Source organism: Sceloporus occidentalis, unplaced genomic scaffold (assembly GCF_023333645.1).
Source record: "Sceloporus occidentalis isolate IW3139 unplaced genomic scaffold, rSceOcc1.0.p SCAF_5, whole genome shotgun sequence".
Classification (NCBI taxonomy): domain Eukaryota; kingdom Metazoa; phylum Chordata; class Lepidosauria; order Squamata; family Phrynosomatidae; genus Sceloporus; species Sceloporus occidentalis.
This window is the reverse complement of record NW_028316985.1, coordinates 21,901,118-21,925,566: the sequence shown is the minus strand read 5'-3', so window position 1 is coordinate 21,925,566 and position 24,449 is coordinate 21,901,118. Positions and strand designations below refer to the sequence as shown.

The 24,449-nt window shown below is 41.4% G+C and overlaps 1 protein-coding gene across 1 annotated transcript in view; it reads left to right on the top strand.

Moving 5' to 3' along the window:
• The window catches only part of PKP2 (plakophilin 2), a 79,495-nt gene that overhangs the window by 10,753 nt on the left and 44,293 nt on the right, over positions 1–24,449 (top strand). Inside the window, exons 2-4 of the mRNA XM_089526605.1 lie at positions 12,997–13,109; positions 17,762–18,450; positions 22,144–22,279. Of these exons, the coding sequence (XP_089382731.1) occupies positions 12,997–13,109; positions 17,762–18,450; positions 22,144–22,279 (938 nt within the window). The remainder of the gene's footprint in view (positions 1–12,996; positions 13,110–17,761; positions 18,451–22,143; positions 22,280–24,449) is intronic.

Below are 24,449 nucleotides of genomic sequence, written 5' to 3'. Positions count from 1 at the left end.
ACAGGAGAAGAAGTCTGACCCCCTGCAACTACTGCAAAAGATCGGCCAGACAAGTAGGATCTAAACCAGTCGAGAACAGAGTCTGAGAACCCAAGGTCAGAAAGTATATCAACTAGAAGACAGTGATCAACAGTGTCAAAGGCAGCAGACAAATCAAGAAGGATGAGTACAGAGTAAAGGCCATTAGCCTTGGCCTGTAAAAGGTCATTCGAATTTTTACCAACCTACTAAAGGATGGAAGGGTGAGTCAACTTGGAGCCCTCTGGGATCGAACTCACAACATTGTGGCTGCAATACTGGCATTTAACCACTGCACCAGCAGTGCTTCCTTTTGTACAACAGTTGTTTGCTGTTTATATATTGTACAGAATAGAATAGATTTTTTACAAATTGTTACATGGGTATGCTGTGTGTATGCATGTGTCTTCAAGTCACCTGTTGAGTTATGGCAACTGCATGAATTTCATAGGGTTTTCTTAGGCAAAGAACAGTCAGAGGTATTTTTGGTAGTTCTCTCCTCTGAAATACAGCCTACAGCACCTGTTATTTGATCTCCCATCAGCCAAGATCTGGTACCTGAATTTTATTTCTACATGTATTGTAGTCATGCTCATTTTTTATTTTGGCTTGGTAGTGGACTCTTTGCCACCATAAAACATCACACAAATCTTTTTTGTTGGTTTTTGTGGATTTTTCAGGCTATGTGGCCATGTTCTAGAAGAGTTTATTCCTGACATTTCGCCTGCATCTGTGGCTGGCATCTTCAGAGGTGCAGATTCATAGCCTGAAAAACCCACAAAAAACTAACTTTTCTTTTGTGCAACTAATATCTAATTACTAAAGACTAATGCAACTAATATCCCTCTAAAATTGGTCAGCCTTCTAGGGAAAAAAACCACGTAATGTTATTGACAATCAAAGGAAGTCATCCAAGAGATCAGTTTGCCAGATGGAAAGGAGAACGGGACATGCTAAGCATGATGAACTTTGTGTAAACCCAGCTGCTAGATTAGATCAGAGTATTTACAACTCTTCAACTAATTTGCAAATGAATTAAGATAACCTTTGCTAAACCCAAATAGCTAGCTTTGTATCTAGAAAGACAAGATCTCATTGTATTTGCCCCCAAACTCATCTGGAGATGCCAAGATTAGAACAGAGGAGTTATATACAAAGAAGAAGAAAAAGAATTTTGTGTCAACGTTGGAAATTTTGCGGTTACAGGATCATCACTCCATATTTTCACTTACTTTTGCTTAACATCCTGATATTCTGATTTTTTTTTAAAAAATCAATTTAATTTTTTAAATACTTGCTGCCTGTAATGAACTCAGTAATCCCTGCCATGGAGAGACATGCCTACTGTTATCCACATAAACATGATATTCTCACACTGTAGTGCAATGGAATGTTGATAGCTGGCTTTTGTACATAAGATATTTATTACAAGAGGGAACTGCAACAAAATGTTCAGGGTTGCCAATAGCCATTCCTTCCAACCAGGGTTATTCCACTTTCTACTCCAACCTTATTGTGTTTATTTCCCTCACTGGCTCAATAACTCTCTGGTGACAGTATGCTTGCTAGCTAGTCATTTGTGCTGGGGGTGAGAGGTGTTTCCCACATGGGTATAATTTTAAAAAATGTGTGGAGGGGTGATACTGCTAATAATATGAGGTTTCCCTGAGCATGTAGCTACATTTCTCATTGTTTCTGTCACCTGAATTTGTTACTGGAATGAAGGAGGGGTAATTTGATAAATCCTTCCTCTTGTTGTGTGTTCTGTGCCTTCAAGTTATTTCCGATTTATTGCAACCCTAAGGCAAACCTATCAGGGAGTTGTCTTGGCAAGATTTGTTCAGAGGAGGTTGGCTATTGCCTCCCCTGAGGCTGAGAGCATGTGACTTGTGCACGGTCACCCAGTGGGTTTCATGGCTGTGCTCGGACCTTGTTCTCCATAGTTGTAGTCCAACACTCAAACCCTTACATGACGCTGACTCACTATCTTTCCTTTACAAGACTCAAAACATTTTATCCTTACATTATTGCTCAAAACTGGGTTAAGTTCAAGAGTTGTAGTCTTATCCAGGGCCACCCATTGAACTTACAAAATAATTCCGCTGTGTCACATTTCCAGTAGTGGCTGCTGGTTTCTATGTTGGTGGAGTGGTGAATCGGCTCCAGGTTGAGTCTGACCTTGAAAGGCGCTATCTGTGATCCTGAACTCTACCCCACACACACACACCCAACAAGTTTGATGCCACTGAGTATCTCCATTAAAGTCTGGACTAAACCCCACAGTAGATTTATACCCCACTGACATGGGTGCCACCACTACACATTTCAACATGTCAGATTTTTTTGCAAGTGTATTAGATGCAATAGTTTCCAACTCACCTTGCCTAAGCAGTGGAAGGTGGAGAAGAGACATTTCCTTTGGAGGGATACATGGCAGTGATGTTTTTTCCCCTTTTGGTGTATGCAAACATACAGGTTAAGCTTGTATTACAGAGATATGGAAGCAAAGAAACAGGTAGGTCAAATGAGTCTAGTTTCACAAACTCTGTCCCCATTTCAGAAACATTTTTACAACCCCAAACCAAACGCAGACTGCTCCTGTCCAGCTCTTTCCTTGCACATACACTCTTCCAGGTGCCACCTTGGCCAACAAGTTCCTCCAGATGCTTTCCAAAGCGGATCAGGCAACAGGAACCTAACCTGTCCGTGTACTTACTGTCCTCTCAAGCCAAGTTATAAAAATGTCTAACAGAAGCAAACGACATTCTGTGCTTCCAGCATGTATAAATGGAATCTCCCACCAATCTTTCCTGCTTATGAAATCATGCAGAATGCAGAAGGCAGGATGGTTTCTGGTCTTTGTTCCTTGTGATGGCTTCTAGTCTGCCTCTAGGTGCAATTCAAAATGCTGTCCATTGCCTATAAAGGCTTGAAAGGCTTGGGGATCTCATATGAAGGACCATATTTTCTCTCATTAACTTATTTATGCACTGTGTCCCACACCTCATGGTGGTACACTTTTGGGACATAAGAATGGGCCTTCTCGGTAGTTGTATTCAGAAGAATTCCCTCCCCTGAGAGATTTGATTAGTTCCCTCTCTGCTGAGTTTTAGAAGGTCTCAAAGAATTTTATTTTATCATGCCTTTATTCTGTTTATTCCCTTATTCTCCAGCTCTTGTGATGTTTTCAAAGACTAGTTGAGGTGTTTTATGTCCTTATCATGCTGTTATTTTAATTCATGGATGGGTAGCACATGGCCCATGGGTTACAGTAAACAGCTCCTGATGATCCCCTTTGATTTGTTGTTGTGTACCTTCAGGTTGTTTCAGAATAATGGTGACCCTATGGTGTATCTATTGTGGTTTTCTTGGCAAGATGCATTCAGAGAGGGATTTGCCATTATCTTCCCCAGAGGCTGAGTGAGTGCACCTTGCTCAAGGTCAGTTGGTTTCCATGACTGAGTGGAGATTTGAACCCTGGTCTTCCATAATCCTAGTCTAGCACTCAAACCACTATACCACATCGACCCCATTTGATACTGCTGAAATAGCCCTACTAGAATTGGTAATGATGCAGCATCACCAACAATAGATCACAACCAAGAACAGAAATAAATAAGAATCAATGTTAGAGGGATTTCCCTTTTGGAAGGGAAGGAAATAATCTCCCTGCAGACTGACAGGGCCATATGGAGAGGGAGGGCATTCTGGTGCCCATTGCAGGTTCCACTAGCAGTGTGGTTTTCTGATGGGTTCATGGGCATCCCTGATTCCAGGAAGTTTCCCACCACCACTTTATACAGATTCCCTTATTCAGAATCCTGAAATCTGAAATATTCCCAGATCCAAAATGGTCCACATAGGTAGCTGGGATAGGGACACCTTTGCTTTCTGATGGATCAATGTACACAAACTTAGTTTCATGCACAAAATTATTTAAAATGTTGTATTAAATTACCTTCAGGCTATATGTATAAGGCGTACGTGAAACATAAATGAATTTTACGTTTAGATTTTGACCCCATATCCAAGATATCTCAGTATGTATGTTTATGCATATATTCTAAAATTTGAAAAACCAAAACACCTTTCATGCCATGCATTTCAGGTAAGGGAGACTCAGCCTATACAGTACAATGTAGCTAAAAAGAATGATACCTCATTTTTTGTATCATTTTTAAAAAAATTAAATCCGTTTTGGGCTGAAAGGTGAAATAGAGTTTTTGTTAAATAATCATATCAAAATATTGAAGCCAGCAGTGTGTCCCTGACCATTCACCAGTCTCTGAAGATGCCAGCCACAGATGCTGGTGAAACGTGAGGAAAAAACTCTTCTAGAACATGGTCACATAGCCCAAAAAACCCACAAAAAACAATGGATGCCGGCCGTGAAAGCCTTCAACTCCACATTCCCCAGTAGCTTTGCATCCCAGAGCAACAAGCAGTGAATCTGGCAAGTTCATTGGTTTATTGATTGATTTTATTTATATCCCATCTTTCTCCAAGTATAGGAACCAAGGTGGCTTACAGTGTAGAACTGAAACAAATACAGTAAAAAAAAAATACAGTTGGCCCTCGGTATACACATATTTTTTTAATCCACAGATTCAACCATCCATGGCTTGAAAATATTCCAAAAATATATCAATTCCCAAAAGCAAACCTTGATTTTGCCATTTTATATAAGGGACACCATTTGACGATGCCATTACATTTAATAGGACATGAGTATCCACAGACGTTGGTATCTGGGGTCCTAGAACCAAACCCCAGTAGATGCTATGGGCCCACTATATAGTAAAAATGTTTTTTAAAAATATTAAATAACAATATTAAAATATTTAAAACAGTTTAGATTACATATAAAACATAAGATAATAGTACATCATAGGTCTTTAAAAGATTCTGCCACAAAGACTGAAGATCTTTTTAAATAAAAAGGTCTTTGCTTGCTGACAAAAATCGATCAAAGAGGGAGCCAACCTAGTTCCCATGGGAGAGAATCAACAGTTTGGAAGCAACACTGAGAAGTTATATTCAGAAGGACCATGCTCCATTCCAGTGGATAACTATGAAGCTGATTTGTAGTGCTATTCTACTTTGCTTCTCAAAGTACAGGCTGGATTTTCAAGAAGAAATAAGGCACCAGTTGATTCATCTCCCTGATTAAGATGATGAATGCTTTAAACTCTAATCTGTATGAATTTAAATTGAAATCTCAGTTAACAACTGATCATCCGCAAAACCATTCTTAAGGATTATCACTTTCTAATCAGATGCTGGGAGTTACACAAATACCATCACAACAGCCATGCAAGATCTGTGTCACTTGTGGACACAGGCCTTCCATTTACCAATCATTGCAAGAGAGAGAAAAATGTCCCAGTAAAGAAAAAAACAAAAATGGAAAGATGCATTGTATGCTATATTTCAGAGGAAGGAACTGGGAAAGCATCTCTATTTCTTGCCTAAGAAAACCCTATAAAATTCATGAGGCTGCCATAAATCAACAAGTGACTTAAAGGCATGTATACCCATGCAAAGATTTCATTTACTATGAAACTATTCACCTCTTAACTTGGAACTCCTTTCTATCTTTTCACTCCAGTCCCATTTCATTCTTTTTTTCAGGTAGTACCAGCAATGGCTCTGATGTCAATGGGGAAGGAAATCCTATATGGGTAGGGTTGCCATAAGTCTGAACCTCCAAACCGGGACAAATGTAGGACAAAATTTTCAAATGGAGGGCACATTTTTTAAAAATGGAGGACACACGAAAAAATTTGATGGTTTTAAAAAAATGTTAATATAAATACATGTTTCTTAGGCATGATCAAAATGGAGGACATTTGGGCATTATTCCTAGACAGATGGCAGAAATGGACTTTCCCTTTCTGGCCACGCCACCCCCATTCCAAACAGCACATTTGGGCATTGAACATGGCTTTACTTAACATGGCAATCTCTTGCATATTTCAGAGGCTTATTCCATAACCAAACTCTTTGGGTTTCACACTGAATATGTCAAGGTGGTTTAACAAGAAGTGGATTTGCCCTTGGATTCAACTGTTCTTCTCAGAAGTGTGTACTTGGTCAAGGGACTTTGGTTTTTTTCCCACTGTGCATGAGTTTGTAAAAATGAGAGTAACTTACATTGGTCGTGCCTCAGAAGCTGGCTCATTTCATCATCATCACTATCCTCTTCCTCCTCCTCCTCTTCTTCCTCCTTGTCCTTCCTTCCTCCCTCCTTCCTTCCTCCCCCTTCCTCCTTCCTTCCTTCCTTCCTTCCTTCCTCCTCCTCCTCCTCCCTTCCTCCTTCCTTCCTTCCTTCTTCCCTCCTTCCTTCCTTCCTCCCCCTTCCTCCTTCCGTCCTACCTCCTCCTCCTCCCTTCCTTCTTCCCTCCTTCCTCCCCTTTCCTCCTTCCTCCTTCTTTCCTCCCTCCTTCCTTCCTCCCTCCTCCTCCTCCCTTCCTTCTTCCCTCCTTCTTCCTTCCTTTCTTCCTCCCTCCTTCCTCCTTCCTCCTCCTCTGCCTCCCAGCCCAGGCCCAAGTGGAGGAGGAGGTGGGTGGCTGCCTTGGTGCGCTCCCCCCCGCCCGTGCGCCAAGGCAGGAGGCAGGCAGCCTCCCACCTCCGCCTCAGCCTCCTCCTCTGCCTCCGCCTCCCAGGCCCGAGGAAGTGCCCTGCGCGGAGGCGCGCCAGGCAGAGGAGGCGGTGGGTAGCTGCCTGCCAGTGCCTGCTGCCTTGGTGCACATGCGCGCGCACAGGGAGCACCAAGCCAGGCAGGCACCTCTGCCTCCTCCTCCGCTTGGGCCTGGGCTGGGAGGCAGAGGAGGAGGAGGAAGGAAGGAGGAAGGAGGGAGAAAGGAAGGGAGGCTTGGAACGGAGGAGGAGGAGAAGGAGGTGCGCCTCCTGCGCACACCCGCGCCCCCTCCCCACCTCCCCGCCACCCTCCCCCCCACGCACTGCCTCCTCCTTTGCTTCCGAACGGAGGAGGAGGAGGAGGTGGGTGGCGCAGCCACGCGGGGAGGCAGGGGAAGGTGGGTTGGCGCCACGCGGACCCCAAGCCGGGGGCAGGGGGCCAAACCGGACCGTGACCGTGACAGGGCCCCCAAAAGCGGGTTTGTCACGGGGGCCACCGGGTTATGGCATCCCTATATATGGGTTGTACAGTGGGCCCTTGTTATCCTCTGGGGTTTGGTTCCAGGATCTCCCATGGATAACAAAATCTATGGATGCTCACATCCCATACAATCCAATGGCAGAACAAAATGGTGTCTCTTATATAAAATGGAAAATCAAGGTTTACTATTTAGAATTTATGCTTTTTCTGAATATTTTCAATCCGTGGATACTTGAATCCTTGGGTAAAAAATCCATGGATAAGGAAGGCTGACTGTACACCCTGTCTGTATGAGCCAAATAAAATCCCCCACTATCCCCATTAGGCCATTGCCCGATAGGACTTTACTGACCATGCACGTTTTTTGTATGTTTTTAACCATATCTGATTTTATTTGTAATTTTCTTTGTTTTGTAAGCCAACTTGAGTCCTAGCTTGATAATAATATACACTGAGGTGATACCCTACAACAGTCATGGTGAACCTTTTACAGACCGAGTGCCCAAACTGCAACCCAAAACCCACTTATTTATCACAAAGTGCAACATTTCTCTGGCTTTCTACTAACGAACTCTGGCGAACTGTGCTGTGGTGACAGAGTGTGTGCCCACAGAGAGGGCTCTGAGTGCCACTTCTGGTACGTGTGCCATAGGTTCGCCACCACTGCCCTACAACATTCCTGGCTAAATCTAACCTTAAAGTTTTTGCCCAAATAATCCCTTTCACCATTGCTGTGTATCTGCCCCCCTCTAGGTCACAGTGATTTCCACACTGGGGTCTTCCAGATGTTTTTCATTTCATATCCCAGAATTCCTGACTGTTGGCCAAACTGGCTGTGGCTTCTGGGGGTTGGAATCCAAAACAGCTGGAGGACAAAAGTTTGTGAAGCATTGCTTCTAGGACAATAATTGAAAGATTTGTAGACTAAGGGCCCGAACAGACAGGCCAAAATAAAGCTGCTTTGGAGGTATGCTGTTTAAATGATGCATGCATCCTAAGAGGCCGGAAGCTGTGCTAAAGCCATTCTCCAGTCCTAAGGACTGGAGTGCAGTTTGGCGCAGCTTCCGGCCTCTTAAGATTCCTGTGTCATTTAAACAGTATACCTCCAAAGTGACCCGAAGCAGCTTTATTTTGGCCTGTCTGTTCGGGCCCTAAGAATTCTCCAGCCGCTGTTACACACAGACAAATAATCCATTTTAATCAACAGACTTCATTGCTAAAGAACTTGAAATAGGAAGAGAGAGCAGGGAGGGAGCCTGGGAGCATTTTTGTTTCAAATTAAACCAGAAATCAGATTGTAGCCAAGGAGATAGAACAACAGCTCAAACATCTTGACCTTCTAGGAACCTTGTAGATAAAATGTGTCCTCTGCCTCTTGAGATTTTTGCAGAATTACGTAAAGTTTCAGGTATAGATGGGGAAATTCACTAGACTCCCAATTCTGACACACACACAGTCTGCCGTATGTCTCTTCTGACAAAATCACAGATAGCCTTTAAAACAGCCTGCGTGCCTCATTCAGTGGGAATTGAGGTAGTACTGTTCGCTCTGGATTGTAACTGAAAGATTCCAAGGCAAGGAGGAATCAACTATGTAGAGGTTGTGTACGTGTGTCTGTGTCTGTACCTTCAAGTCATCTGTCAATTTAAGGCAATCTCATGAATTTCATAGGGTTTTCTTAAGCAAGGAATACTCAAAGATGATTTGCCGATTCCTTCCTCTGAAATATATCCTACAGGACCTGGTATTTGTTGATAGTCTTCCATCCAAGTATTAGCCCGGGCTGACTCTGGAGATTATCGCACTGGGTTCTGAGAACGTTCCTATCATCACGTGATGAGAACTTTCCTGGAACAGATATTACTGCATTAGTAAACTAGAACGTGATCAGAACGTGATCAGAACTGCATTTTACCGCACAGCGATTCCTTTTTCTTGAAACCGTTCTCAGAACGGTTTGCTGTATTACGTTTTGTGGGCTGTGTTCTGATGACGTCGCCACTCAGAGGTTGGACGGCTCGGGAGAGGCGCTGCTCCCAGGAAAGAGGAAAAAGGGAGGATTAGCTTACTGAAATCCCTCACCTCCCTTCCCCATAGGAATCAATCCAAAAACGGAGGTTAAAAAAGAGCAGAGAGCCCTTATGGGTCTTCATCTGAGGAGGCAGAGCTTGCTTGGCTATGGGGATGTCCTGCCATCTCTCCCTCTCCCCTCTTTCCCCATAGAAATCAATCCAAAAACGGAGCTTAAAGAGCAGTGAGCCCTATGGGTCTTCATCTGAGGAGGCAGAGCTTGCTTGGCTATGGGGATGTCCTGCCATCTCTCCCTCTCCCCTCTTTCCCCATAGGAATCAATCCAAAAACGGAGGTTAAAAAAGAGCAGAGAGCCCTTATGGGTCTTCATCTGAGGAGGCAGAGCTTGCTTGGCTATGGGGATGTCCTGCCATCTCTCCCTCTCCCCTCTTTCCCCATAGAAATCAATCCAAAAACGGAGCTTAAAGAGCAGTGAGCCCTATGGGTCTTCATCTGAGGAGGCAGAGCTTGCTTGGCTATGGGGATGTCCTGCCATCTCTCCCTCTCCCCTCTTTCCCCATAGAAATCAATCCAAAAACGGAGCTTAAAGAGCAGTGAGCCCTATGGGTCTTCATCTGAGGAGGCAGAGCTTGCTTGGCTATGGGGATGTCCTGCCATCTCTCCCTCTCCCCTCTTTCCCCATAGAAATCAATCCAAAAACGGAGCTTAAAGAGCAGTGAGCCCTATGGGTCTTCATCTGAGGAGGCAGAGCTTGCTTGGCTATGGGGATGTCCTGCCATCTCTCCCTCTCCCCTCTTTCCCCATAGAAATCAATCCAAAAACGGAGGTTAAAATCTCTCCCAGATGGAGACCCAAAGGGGAAGGGAGGTGGGGGATTTCAGTAAGCCTAGGGACTCTGGCCGGGAGAGTGCTTCTCAGCCTCACTGAGAAGTCTTCCCTCCGAAGATTCCCTTGGGAGGGAAGGAAGGCAAGCCCCCCTCCCCAGCTTGTCTTCCCTCCGAAGGGAGTCCGAGGATTCTCTTGGCAGGGAAGGAAGGCAAGCCCCTATAAAACGCTGGGGCTTCATATGCTGGCATATGTTTGAAGAAAATAGGATAAAACTTATGTAACTTGATGGGCCAAGGGCAGAGTCCCCTCCTTGGCAGCCTGGGCTTTAAGGGAGCTCCACGGAGGTCCCTTCAAGCGGAGGGAAAGGGAGGGGACAGGACCAAGGGGAGAGCCCCTGCAGCCATTGCAGCTCTTTAAACCGGTTAGAAAAGAAGAGTCCTCTGCTGTCATCCCATTTCCTCCTGTGTGTGTGCATGTAATGTGTGCCTTCAGGTTGTGAGCTTCCCTCCCCGCTTTAATTCTTGTCTGGCTCTTTGCTATGGAATTCTGGGAGTTGTTTGCTTGCTTTTGTGTGTTGCTCCAAACAGAGGAGCTTTTGTGGGTTCCTTCCTGGAGGGAAGGAGGAGAAGGTCCTGGGCATCTCTGCCATCCTTGCCTCCTGCAGGCTGCCAGCACAGGAGCCCCGCTGGACATGACACTAGAGGCCCCCACAGAAGCAGCCAGACCCTCTCCCTCTTGCTCTCTGCTCTGGCCCCCCTGTTTCCCTCTCTCTTTCTCTCTCTTTCCCTTCTTTCCTCTTCTCTCACTTGTCCCAACTTTCTTCCCTTCCCTCCCTCCTTCTTTCCCCCCTCACACACACACACCTTCCCTCACTGCAGTCGCTCGCCTGCCTGCCTCCCTCCCTGCCTGTCATTCTTTCAGCCAATCAGGAGATGGAGGAATGAGAGAACGGATTTGAGAACAGATAAGAATATCGCACACACCTCTGTTGGAACGTTCTCATCACGTTTCAGCTCTCTGGGAACACATTCATATCTGTACCCTCCTGGAACACATTTGGAACACATTTAAGCGTTCTGAGAACCCGATTGGAACACATACGTGCGGTATACTCAAATGCGTTCCGTTCTCAACACGTGATGAGAACGTTCTCAGAACCCAGTGCGATAATCTCCTCTGTTTAGCATCCAAGATCAGGATCTGGTACCTTTGGGTGATAATAGTTTATTAATGCAGGGAAAGCCAGGTTGCACTAGCATTACAAGAGTGAGTAGTTAGATCACCTGGAGCAAATTTAATCTTTTATCCTGTTTCACCTGTGTAGATGGAACTCCTCCAGATATCTCTAGGATTTACATTCATGCAGCTGGCTATCTGTTCTCAGTGTTGCTGCTTTATTATTCTTGATTTCTTGAATGTAATGGAAATTGAACCAGTTCACTAAGATGGATTCAAAACAGGATGTAACTATTCATTAATTTTCTTTACAAAGGAAGTAATGAATAGTTTTAGCAATTTTCCTTCTCATTGCAAGAAACTCTTCTAAAGCTGCACAACCTTTGAAGACAAATCATAGTTTGGGACTAATTGTAAGGAAAATTTACATATAGCTGTTTTTCACAGAAACAGCATTCTTTGTGCAGGAAACAGAATTTTTCCTGCTGCAGGAAAAGGTTACATAGAAATATTATTTTATACAAAGAAAATACTATTTTCAAGTGAAATTTTGTGGAGAATAGGATCCTTTTTTCTGTTCTTTTCTTTTTTAGTGGGGAAGGGTAGGAAACAACATATATTAGTTGTGGCATTTTCCCTCTAATTATTATTTCATTTATATTTTTATTTTAATTCAGAAAATAATTGTCCTCCTTTAGCTACCAGAGGGTTGGGGAACATAGTCCTAAAAGAATTCAGAATTCAAAGGCATGGTTCTGTTAGTCTGGAAAATCAGTATGCAGAGGGTCTTGCAGCACCTTTGACACTAACTGAAAGATAGACATTGGAAGCATGAACTTTCATAGACTTGAATCTACTTCCTCAGATGCATTTAGTGGAATTGAAAACCCAGGGACAGACCTATATAGCAGTCTGTGTGTAAGAATGTCCATAGGAATGCAAAACTGTATGGAGTTTTGGTGTGGAGATGAAGTGATGGTCATCAAGTGATGGTCAGTTATGGTCATTGAGGTCAAGGCAAAGATGTTGCCTAATGCCAAGGTTAGTAGATAATCATATCAATGAGTATTAGGATGTAGTGTGGGAGCCAAAAATATGTGATGAACAGGCCAAGAGATCCTGAGGGATTAGCTGGTGTTATAATGTGTGTAGTATAATGGTTTCCTGACACACTAAAGATGTGTTGTTGTTGTTAACTGCCTTTGAGTTGATTTCGACTCATGGTAACCCTGTGAATGAGACATCTCCAAGCCTGCCCCTGTCCTGAACCACTCTGCCCAGAGCTGTGGGCTCCCTGATGGAGTCTATCCATCTGGTATGCAGTCTTCCTCTCTTCGTACTGCCCTCCACATTTCCTAGCAAACAAGTACTACTTGTATAAAACCTTGAAATGTAGTACAGTGAGCTCTCAGTGGCTCCGCCATAGAAATTGATTCTAAAAAGGGCTTCACGAGTCAAAAAGTTTGTCTCATACAACTGTTATAAAAATGCCATTCTAAATTCTTTAGAGACTGGATACGGTTCACATAGATCAGTGACTGAGGACATGATTTCTATGCATTCTGTATCCCTGGCTTCCTTAGTCTTCAGTTTTTTAAAAAACCAGATAGTCACTTAGGGGAGAATTTCTTCTTAAGATCTTGATTTTTCAACAGTGTTTTCTCCTTTTTGCCAACTTTGAGTTCACCTAAACATGCTAATGTCTCTTTTATGTGTCTTGATATTCCCATGTTGCCATTATCAGCATTATCATTTAGCAGCTCAGTTTTACTAGATCAGTAAATACAGTTTGCTGTAAACCTGTTCCTTATGTCTTTTCATAGGGAGTCTGCATCGTACCACCAGTGTTCCAGAATATGTGTATAAATTAGATGCAGTTGAAACTGACTTTGCTTCAAGGCCTTATTTGGGAACATCATATTATCAATCTCATCAGGTAAGACCTAGTGAGAGAGTATACATGCATATGTGTGCACACACAGTGATCAGCCTTTCTCACCTGTTGCCCTCCAGATGTGAAGGACAACCACACCTCTAATCTCACAGCCAGTTTTAGGGTTCTAGAAGTTGTTATTCAATAGACCTTGGAGGGAACAGGTTGGAGAATTCAATATGTTTATTTGCTGTGAAACGCCACTGAACCCAATAGAGCTTCCTTCTATGTAAAAACTTGTGCTGTTAACTGACCAATTCAGTGTTGTATTGTGTTCTGTTCTGTGTATGAAAACCTCAGACATAGGATGGGATATGACTATTTAAATAATTAAATAATATTGGAGTAAATAGTGGCATTTAATAAGGAAAGAAAGGATACTGACTTGAAACAACACTTTTTCAAAATACTCCGTAGGTGTTTGGGTTTTGATTTTGTTTTTCACTGCTGCAATCCAATTTGGAGAGCAGAAACAAATATTTAAAACAGTGAACTACTCTTATGAACAACATCTGTACCAGGAAGAAACCTAATCCTGATTGTAGACACTAGAGCTTTTGATTGTACAGGAGCCAAAAGGAATTCTGCCTTGTTTATATTTGCCAGACACATTATGGACCCTGTAGACTGAAGCCATCTTGTTTGGATTAAACTAAGTACACCCTAGCTTTTAATTACAATGTCTGAATTTATCTAATTACTTGCTTTGCTTTGTCCCTTTTTCTATTACCAATAGCCCCCTGCTTTGCACCTGTTTCACAGAATTCTCAGAGTCAAAAATTGTTTTGGTTAGTTTTAATGTTAGGTTACAACAATCAGTTGCTATTCTGAGAAAGAGGTAGACTGGGAAAAGTAATAGTGTACAAGCCTATGAGGAAATACAAGACAATTGTATTTAAAGCCTTTCAGATACTTAGAATGGGTTTTTGTTAATGCAACCACATGAGAACAAACTTCACAACTAATTGCCTCCCACCTATCTGTTGGACCTATTGGGAGACTTGTGACAGGGATTGACACTTCAAAAAGTAATGAACATCTAAGTGTTAGGAAAGAAGGGACAGAGGATGGGCTGACCAGCATGATTTAGTGGGTAGAGCATTAGACTTCAGATCCATACTCACCTGTGTGATTTAGTGTTAATTTTGGACAGACTAGTGTATTCCAACCTTTAACTTAATTCACATCCTCATTGTGATAATAAAATATAGAGGGGAGACCATTTATGCTGCCTTCAGCTCCTCCCTGGAGAAAATTCTGATTAAATTTTAGGACATGGGTGAATACTCCCAGAAACAGAGAGACCTTGGGAATGGATGAGGATACAGAGAGTGAACATGTTACCAGGTGTGTTCTTAGAACACCTATATGAATTCACACATGTTCTGAGTGTACAGATCTCTAAGAGATCTTTTGACCATAACAGTAGTGCATCATAGGTAGACTGGAGCCAATAATCCACATCCACACTGAGCTACGTAAAGGAGAGGTTTATTGAATGCACATGGATCAAAGCACAGATAAATAATTGCACTGGGAAAGAGCAAATACAATGGTAGAACTTCATAAAGAGCAAACATTAGATGGACTACACAAATAAATAACGAATACAACACAGTTGCCTCAGAATGGGGAACATTAACTCAAATAAGCAAACTCTCAAAGCTGGGGGAATTTAAAACCCAGGCTGTCATTGGGAATGCTTCAGAGCACTGGATTCTGGCTGCAGGAGGTAGGTAAATAACCTGAAGTTTAGTGGGTGTTAAGAGAAGGAGGAAAGGGGGAGGGGGTTCAGAGTGGGATAAAACAAACTTTATCTAAGCCACACACACTCCAGAAAAAGGTGGGGTATTTAAGATATAACAGATACTACCTCTTCTGAGACTTGTTAGGTTTTTCTGGTGAAGAAATGTGAAGTATTGTACTTCTAATTGGAGAAGTGGAGAAGAAGACAACCTAACCATGGTCAAGGGAGGGGGGAAGTACCAAAATTGTCTGGGTAAAATCCTGACTTAAGGGCAGAGTGAGCAAGGGAGAGGGATTTCAGTTTGTATGTGCAGGTAGGCAGAGCCTAGTCAGGTGTTTCAAGAGATCTTCAAGATCAGAAGGCAAAAGGCTGTTTCTAGGAATCCAAAGTCAAAAATTGTTCCCTCCTCCAGGATGAATTAGATTTGGAGCTGAGGTGTAAAATGCAGTTTTGAGGAGGGGGAATGAACTCTTCCAGTTTTGCCCACCTTCTCCTAGTTTACATACTTCAATCTTCTACTATCTCTGGTTTTTGCATCTTGTTGACTAAGAGTGACTTGAGATGTAAGATGTGAGAGATAATGGTTATATTTTGACTAACAAAAGAGAAAAATGTTGTGCTAATCATGTCCCCCCCCCCCAAAAAAAAGGTGGCCTTCCCCATTAGTATGATTTCTTTGGCCATAAGGCATTGTTTGCAGGGTATCACACTAGGAGAGACATAACCTTAACCTGGGGGTATTCACTCATGTCCCATAATTCAGAATTTCTTATCTCCCTGGTAATGTAGTTAACTAGGTCCCATTCTTCAGTTCCTTTCAATGTGGGATGATAGACTTGGCCAGTAAGGGCTTCTTGACTTAATCCTTCCCTGTCCTGGACCACACAAACTGAAGCAGTTACATTTAAAACAACACATATACATGTCTATGCAGGTGAGTTTTGTAAGTATAGACATCATTTGGGGAATAAGAGGCAAAGGAAATACGACACAAATCCCAGGAAGCAGGAAACAGTAGAAATAGTGAAAATCTTGGTGTGGGACCTAGTACACAGGGAGAGCACAGACATTTAACATCTGTTCAGGATACTCGCATACCTTGGAGAACCTTGCCACTAACATAAGCAGGCACACAAACTAGTTCAACTAGTCCTTTCTGCAGGGCTGCCCTTCAAATAGCCCAAGGTGTTTTCTGCCCTGAGAAGATGGGAACATGTTCGACCAGTATTGTGTCAATTGTATTCTTTTTGAGCTTCCAGACTCAAATCAAGACCTCAGCCTTGTATATCAAAGAAAATCTATCTGTATTTCTCTCCCCATCCCCATATTTTCACTTCTTTATTACAGCTATTACCCTTTTCTCCTTAAAGGTGGCAAATAGCATTGGTAAAAAGGAGTGGAGCATTTCCCCCCCTTTCTTTTATTGTATTAATGGGATGTGTTACAAATTTGTTCAAAAACTCTGAACAAATAAGCAGATGTGGAAATACAATGAACCCCTATCCTAGGTCATAGCTTCCCCCTCTCCTGCTAATTGTTTTAATTTCCCCCTTGATCATTTCAGTGAGTGCAATCTTGGTTGCTCCATGCACGGCAAACAGTTTGCAAACAAGACTTAATATAAACCCTGCCCCAACCTCTTCTTAAAACAGAGAGCTGAATCAAAGATGAGATAGTGTACAAATGTCCCTTTCACCACTGCATTCTGGGTGGCCAGGGAAATGTTGAATAGGAACACTTTCTGCTGACCTAAAAAGATGGGAGGCTCGATATGGTGTGTTTCTTTAAGGTACTTAGTAAGGGAATACTGTTTAAACCTGTATCGTTTTGTCCAAGATTTAACATTGACTTTCAGTTGATGGAAACAGTTCAATTTTGCCCCGTATCCAACAATATCTCAGCATCCCCAGCTCTCTCAGATTTGCTCCAGATACCTGGCATCCAGAGCAGATTTCTGGATGGTGTAGAGGGCTGGGAAGGAGAGTACAGAAGGAGAAGGTCCCATTCTGGGTGTGCAGCAGCTGTGAGAGGAGAGGAGGATTCATCCCATGTCATTTCTAATTACAGGACATCAGCAGAAGGATAGTGTTTGATTCTGACCATATATTTTAGGTGCTGTGTGAATATCTCCAATTTTTTCAGCATCCACAAATAATTGGAATGAAATATTTGATTAGAAAAATAAATACCAGTGAAGTGTCAGTCTGACTTCAATGTTACATTAAAACTATAATTCAACATTGTTTTTAATAGAATTCTTCTAAATCAAGCATGTTCAAAGTATGGGCTGCAGCTCTTGAGACCTCCAAATGTGCCCTCTGAAGCACCATAAACCATCCAGACTCATTCCTCTACTCTACCCCAGAAACCTGGGGGAAAGTCCTCAAAACCCTCAAATTGGCCTAAAGAGCAGCTGGAAGTGACTACATCATTTCCAGTGTGCCAAAACATGACGGTGTAGCCCACCAGGCAAGTGATCTGCACCCCCACCATAGTTGCCTACCTCTATTCTAAATACTTTAAGACATGACAACGGTATAGCATAAACATTCCATACATGCTTATATCTTAAACAAGAGGAGGGAATGAAAACACTTCAGATAGTGAACATACTCTGAGTGTGTCTGAAATGCTGTTAAAATAAATATATGTCCTTCCTTCACCTGGGAAGGAATGCTTTATATTCATTCTTTTCCAACTGGTCAGTTTGATTTGTAGTATATCTACACATTGCATCATTAGGTTGATTATTAATTTTATAAAAAAATACATTTCTAAATATGTAATACACTGCTGTAGAAAATGTTCTGGAAAATATACCATACACATCCATTGTTGCCTCCTTCTGATGTTCTTCTCATTCACTGTATTAATTCTATCTGTTTTGTTCTTATTTTTTGTCTAACAGATAGGTTCCCAAAGTAGTTATGAAAATGGCTGGGGGCCTAGAATCCTTCCATATAATTCATACAGGACCATAGAAGAGAAGTCTCAAAGGCAGCCCTTGAAGAGATTAGAGGTTTCTCCCAATGGCAGTCTTGACAAGCTGGCTTTCTTCCAAAATGACTACCAGTACAACAGGGGGCTGACCATAAGGCATGGAGAAAGCAAGAGATCCAGTGTCATGCCTCCGAGATATGCTCGCTCTGAGATCATTGGCTACACAAGCCATAGTGCTCCAAACAGAGGGTATGGCACTCAAAGACATTTCTACATTGGGCCTCCTAATGAAACTGTGGTTGACAGTGCCCCTAACAGCCCAAGAGGGGCAATCTATCAGCGAATTGGCAACAGTCGGAGCATGAACAACCTTTTGGAGAAAGAGAGCTACCAGACATCTGCTTCTGCCATGGGTCAAGTCCGAAACCCCATTGCTTCCCAATCTGGATCTCAGCACAGGCAGTCTCTCAGGTCCAGCTGGCACCAGAGTACTTTCAGATCACAGGGCACAAAGGAAGCCCCTCAACCAACTTCAGTCTCCAGTGCTACTGCAGAGGCAAGTGGGAAGAGGATGGCAATGACAGCAGCTATGGCAGCGGCAGGTGGAAATGGTTTCATAGAGCCAGAGAGGATAGTCATTACTGGATCCCAGCCTGGGTAAGTTTTATCTGCATACTGTTATTACCAGGGCATATAGATAGGTTTTGGGTTATAGTTGTTGTGTGTCTTCAAGTAATTTCTGACTTAAGATGACTCTACGATAGATAGATAGATAGATAGATAGATAGATAGATAGATAGATAGATAGATAGATAGATGGATAGATAGGATCATTTTTATTTTGATTGTACCTTGTATTTATATTCCGCTGTTCTTCCAGAGGATTCTACATCTAAATATTTGTCCACATGTTCATTGTTACATACTAAAATGGTTTTTGAAGTGTGAATTCCATTAAATAATTGTGTGATACAAATTGTGTGATACTTCTCGTGTGCACCTTTGTTGCCAAAAATTGTTTGTCCTTTTCTTTATGCAGATGTGGGACATTGTGTGTGGTGTGGGGTGATCACACAATTCAGATCTTCACGAAAAGCTGGGAATAAATAGTGGCCATTGGATTTGGTGTTTGGGGCTTGGACAAAAGACACCTTTTCTTCTTATTGAGTTTGTAGTATCCTCAGCACTCTTCTCCAGCACTACATCTCCATTCAGGTTTTTTTCTGTCAGCTTTTTTCACTGTCCAGCTCTCTCTCACATCTGTATATGTTGATGAGAAATATAATGGCTTGGATGATTCCAACTTTAGTGCTTAGTTGTATATCTTTGCACTTTAGGATCTTGTCTAGCTCTTTCATAGCTGCCCTGCCCATTACTAGCCTTCTTCTTATTTCTTGACTGCAGACTCCATTCTGATCAATGTTTGATCCAAGGTATGGAAGTCTTTAACTACAGTACAGTTCTTTTTTTCTCAGCTGCATAGAGTCGTATGTTGTCTACCAAAATGCAGAAAAGTAGTTTTATTTCTACAGCAATTTGCTACTGAATGTATTGTTTTCACAGTGATCTTTTGGCTAGCTCATTTCTGGAATTCCTGCTCCATTCCACTGAGTTTAACTCATGATTTTGCATACTCAGGATTTAAGTTTGCAGCTGTTAATGTATATAGTTTCAAGGGGGGCAGAACAAAGTTATTCACAATGTCAGGCCAAGACAAGTTCTGTAAAAGCAGCTACATTTGGTGAGGATTGAACAAAACAGCTGAATTATCCAGGTGACTGTACAGTTTGCTAAATCATAGTGTTTCCAGGGGAATCAGTATATATAGAAGCAGCTGACATGTTGGTTTTTATTGTTTCTCAAAAGGTATAGGAATAAGAAATAGGATAGAACTGAAAAGATTTTTCTAGTTTGAAATAAGGTTCATTTTTTGCATGTCCCTTCAAGGACTGGCTCTATCATTTTGCAAGGTGTCACAATAGCCTCAGGTGGGAAATTCTGGGAGGTGACAGCAAAATATTTGAGGAAAGAGTAATGTAACACATAGCCTTCCCCGAGTTGGCCTGCTACCTCCACGTGTAGTGAAGGATATTCTTACATCATCAGTTTTCAATATTCAACTTTCATACAGTCATTTAGTTCAGTGTATGGATTAGCTTCTTCATCCTGTTTGGTTATACACAAGACAGGCCCAAGACATCATGCTGCCTGAAGTGAACGAGAGCACTGTCACTCCCGTTTCTGTGTAGAGAAGCTGACAGAGTGGTAGCTGAATTTTATTTTATGCCCAATACTGCTGAGAAGACTGAGAGCCCTATCACATTAAAAACAAACCTGGTAGGCAAATGGAGAGAAGTGCACTTCTCTTTCTGTCTCCATGTGATACAGAAGCACTTTCGTGTTCTTCCAGTTGTAAAAGTGTGAGGGAGGGTCATAAAAGTGTCCCTTTTGCCAAGATGGAATAATCTGTTTGTCAGAAGGGATGTTTTTACCACCCTCTCCCGTGCATTGTTCCCTAGAAGGGAACAAAAGTGCTTCAAAGTCATGTGCTTTAACATTTTGCTGCCTGAGAAAAAAGGAACAGATGGATGCCCACCCACCCCCTTTTTGCCATTCCACATACAGAAACCATCTAGAAGAGTACAGTGGTCCCTCCACATTCACTGGGATTAGGGGCACAGGGCCTCTGTGAATGTGTAAAATCTGCAAATAAAAAAAACAATATGTTTTTACTCGAGAGAACACCTCTCTAGGAATCTCTGGGTCCTTCAGTGTGACCTTTGGTTAAAGTTGACCATAGAATTGAGCTGGGGTACCTAGATAGTCCCAGAGAGAACATATTAATAACATCCATGAATAATCAAATCCGCAAATGTGGAGGGATGAGTGTAGTTGAATCAGATTTTGAAGCAGGATAGTATCTTCCACTGCATTTCCAAAAGCCGCTACAGATTTGTGGAGGTGCACCAGGGCATTTGTTACAGGAAGTGTAATACCATCAATATACAAACCAGTTCTAAAATTAGTGGAATCACTTTTAATGCCAGATATCACTCTGGATGAATGAATTGTAACTGCTAAAGCTTTGATGAAATAAATAAAATTAGAGGAGATTGGACAACCTTGATTGGCTCATCTAGTTATATGAAAGAATTGAGAATTCCAGTTATTGATCGAAAATATGATACATGGTTCTTATGTAGCTTTAATACAGCTTAAAAAGGAAACTTCAAGCTCAAGTCTCTCCAATACTCTGTATAGAAAGTTACATTTTACCCAATCAAATGTCTTGTCAGCATCTGAAAAAGCTCTTGTTAAGACAGGAATCATTCAAGACAGGAAACCTGTTGTTAAGACAGGAATCACTCAAAGGTTCCACGGCTCTTCATTTACTGTCTGATAAGAATCACACCACTGTAAATGTGATCTGAAATAATTTTATGTTACCTTTTTGCATAGATAAATGCTAAAATGTTTCTTGATTTAAGAATGATGTAGAGAATCGGTTCTGATCACTAAATGAAAACTGTGTCATCTAGATATTAATTATAAAATATTCCTGCACTTTTTGGGTTAGTCATGTCAATGACATGTTTATCTTTTCATATGACTTATAATTATATTGTTGGAAACAGCTAAATAAACTGAAGCAAGATCGAAACAGATTGAAAGCTGTTACTGATACCTCATATTTTTGTCACTAGAACTGTATAGATATAAATTCGAAAACAGAGAACCACCAGTGTTCCCATATATCTCCATATATCTTAAAAATGAGGAGAACCTGCATCAATAAAATAAGCTCTGCTTTGCCAAAGTATAAGCTCTTTGTTTTCAGCCAGGGTCTGGTTACAACTTGGATAGGAGACCAACAACAAATACCAGGTGCTGTAGGCTATATTTCCAAGGAAGGCAATGGTAAAACACCTCTGAGTATTGTTTGTCTGACAAAATTCTACAAAATTCATAGTATGTTGGCAGGCGATTTTAAGGCACATGCATACACAGTTAGCAATTTGAAAACTTTACCCTAAAATACCCTAAAGGTACCAAATCCTGTCTGGTCTTGGAGGTTTAACAGGGTCAGCTCTTAGTACTTGGCTAGGAGACTGCCAATGAATACCAGGTACTGTAAACTAGATTTCAGAAGAAGGAATTGGCAAAACCACCTCTGAATATTCCTTGTCTAAGAAAACCCTATGAAATCCATGGGGTCACCATTAGTTGACAGGTGACTTGAAGGCACATATACACACACACAGTTGAGAGCTATTCACAGTTTGACAAAATACAGGCATTGGTTCCAATGATACTCTTTAGTTTACCATGTTTTCATGTTTAATCATTCAGGAATCAAGAAGGAGAGATGACTCTGGAACGTGCAGTAAATATACTACAAACTGAAAATGCCTCATCTCCTCGAGTGCTTGCAGCAATTGTTTATATACAGCATGAGAGCTTCCAAAGAGCAGAAGCAAGAAGGAGAGTAAGTAACTGTTTTTATTTATATTTTTGTATGATCTTGCAGAGGTGAAACATTGCATCTGTAATCGGAATGCAACTTAGAGATAGCAACAGTGGAGAGACATGCTTGATCAAATTCTCTGTGATGTTAATTGAAATATACTGAGCCCAATGTAAAGGGTTGGTATTGGTTTTTAAAGTTCTAAACATTTTGGGTCTAGGTTACTTGAATGATTGCCTTCAACTTTACTGCCTTGTCTGTACTCTGAGATAAGTGTTGGAGGCCAACCTGTCAAAGCAATTAAGCTGGTAGGGCCAAAGGATTGAGCTTTTTTGGATGTGTCTCCTTAGCTATGGAACTGTTCCAACTGATGGATGTTAGACCCATTATCACAGGTCTTCTTAAGAGTCCTAAAAATTACCACTTTGCCTTTGCCTAGACTCATATTAGGACTTTGGTGTGCTGTCTTGTTTAAATTTTTCCTTTAGATTTTTTTATTGATTTTGGTTATTGTGTCCTGTGGTTTTAAATTCTGTAAATGTGTATATTCCTTAAATTCTGAACATTCTATACATTTTGCATTCTGCCTTAGGGGTTTGCCTTAAAAGACAGCTTATATATCTTTTAATTAAGCATACCTTTTTGAAGAAAATATAGGAACAGACTTTAGATAACAAAGTTGTCATTCAGAAGCAGTCAATCCAGTTGTATCTAGAGATTGGGATCAATGGCTATGTATTAATACTTGTCTCCCACAGTGTATTGCCACTGCCTGGATATACGCGCGTGCACACATACACACCCCATCAAGCAGAAAGTACAGTTGCTTTAAGGCCTGAATGCAAAGTTGTATAATGCCTTTATTGGGAGCAATAAAATGTTACAAAAGTGGTGCAAAGTTGGTGTGAACATTTATGTTCTCCAAGACTCTTGTTTGCAAACTCTTCTGCTTGTTGACCTTAATATGTGCCTTCCAATAAACAGTTTTTATGATTATCTTGTTTTGTAATGAACCCAACACGTTTCAGCCCTTATAATACTGAATAGCCTTTTTCAGAGGCTATATTGGAAATAAACATAAATAATAGTAACAAATTAAATTTCAAAATTTAGAAAAAAAAAACCACACATTTAAGGTTACTGTATATAATCATATATAAGTCTAGAAATTTAGGTTAAAAAATTGATCCAAGAAACCTGAGTCAGCTTATTCATGGGTCAATGTAAGTACTGTATTTTAATGTGCATATATAGTGAAAGGCAAGAGTTTAATCTGCCCTGAAAGCACTGACCCCCTTCTACTCTTTCATCCATACAGCCTTTAGTATGTGCACAAATAGTTATGCTTACTGGAATTTTCTAAGTTTCTTGGCATTGTTTTCCTTTACTTCATCCTTTATATCCTTCATAACATGCCCCTAAATTTTACCCTCGACTTATCCACGGGTCATATCAAAATCCATACTTTAGCCCCAAAACTTGCCCTTGACTTATATATGAGGTTGATTTATAGTCAGGTATATACAGTACATACATATACAATACTAAATAATTCACAAGAATTCTATTCAATATGGAACAAAACATGGATCAGGCCTTATTTCCATCCTCTAACTTTGCCCATCAAATCTATCTGTGGAAATGGGAAGGCAGCAGATGGGCAAGTGGATAGACTATCCCCTTTTCCTCCAAGGCCTATGGCCAACAGAGTATCTACAGCCCAAGTTTCTTGTTCCATCTGTGTGACATTTATTATGCCATGTGTTTCTGGAAACAGTGCATTTTTTTTAACTTCATGCATGAAGTAAGTTCTTGGTATGTGAAATAGGGTGTTGGTGAATGATAAAGGGATGGCTGTTGCTAAAACTGTTCCTCTAACAAGTGTAATGGTATAATGTTTATTTGCAAGGTCAGTGTAAGACATTTTGCTGCTCGAGGGAAAGGACAAGATCCAACCAGCCTCGCAGTCTCCAGTAGTCCATGCAGAAATGAACTATGGTCATTAAATTTGACACCATAGTAGAACCCTTCTCCATAGTAGAAGGGAGAGTTCTTCTTAACATGAGGATAACAGGGTAGTTCAGGATTCAGGACAGGTCATGGGGCACACAAAACTTCACCATTAACATACATGAATGGCCAAGGAATGCTATATCCACCATCTGAGACAACTTTCTTATTCTGGCTATAA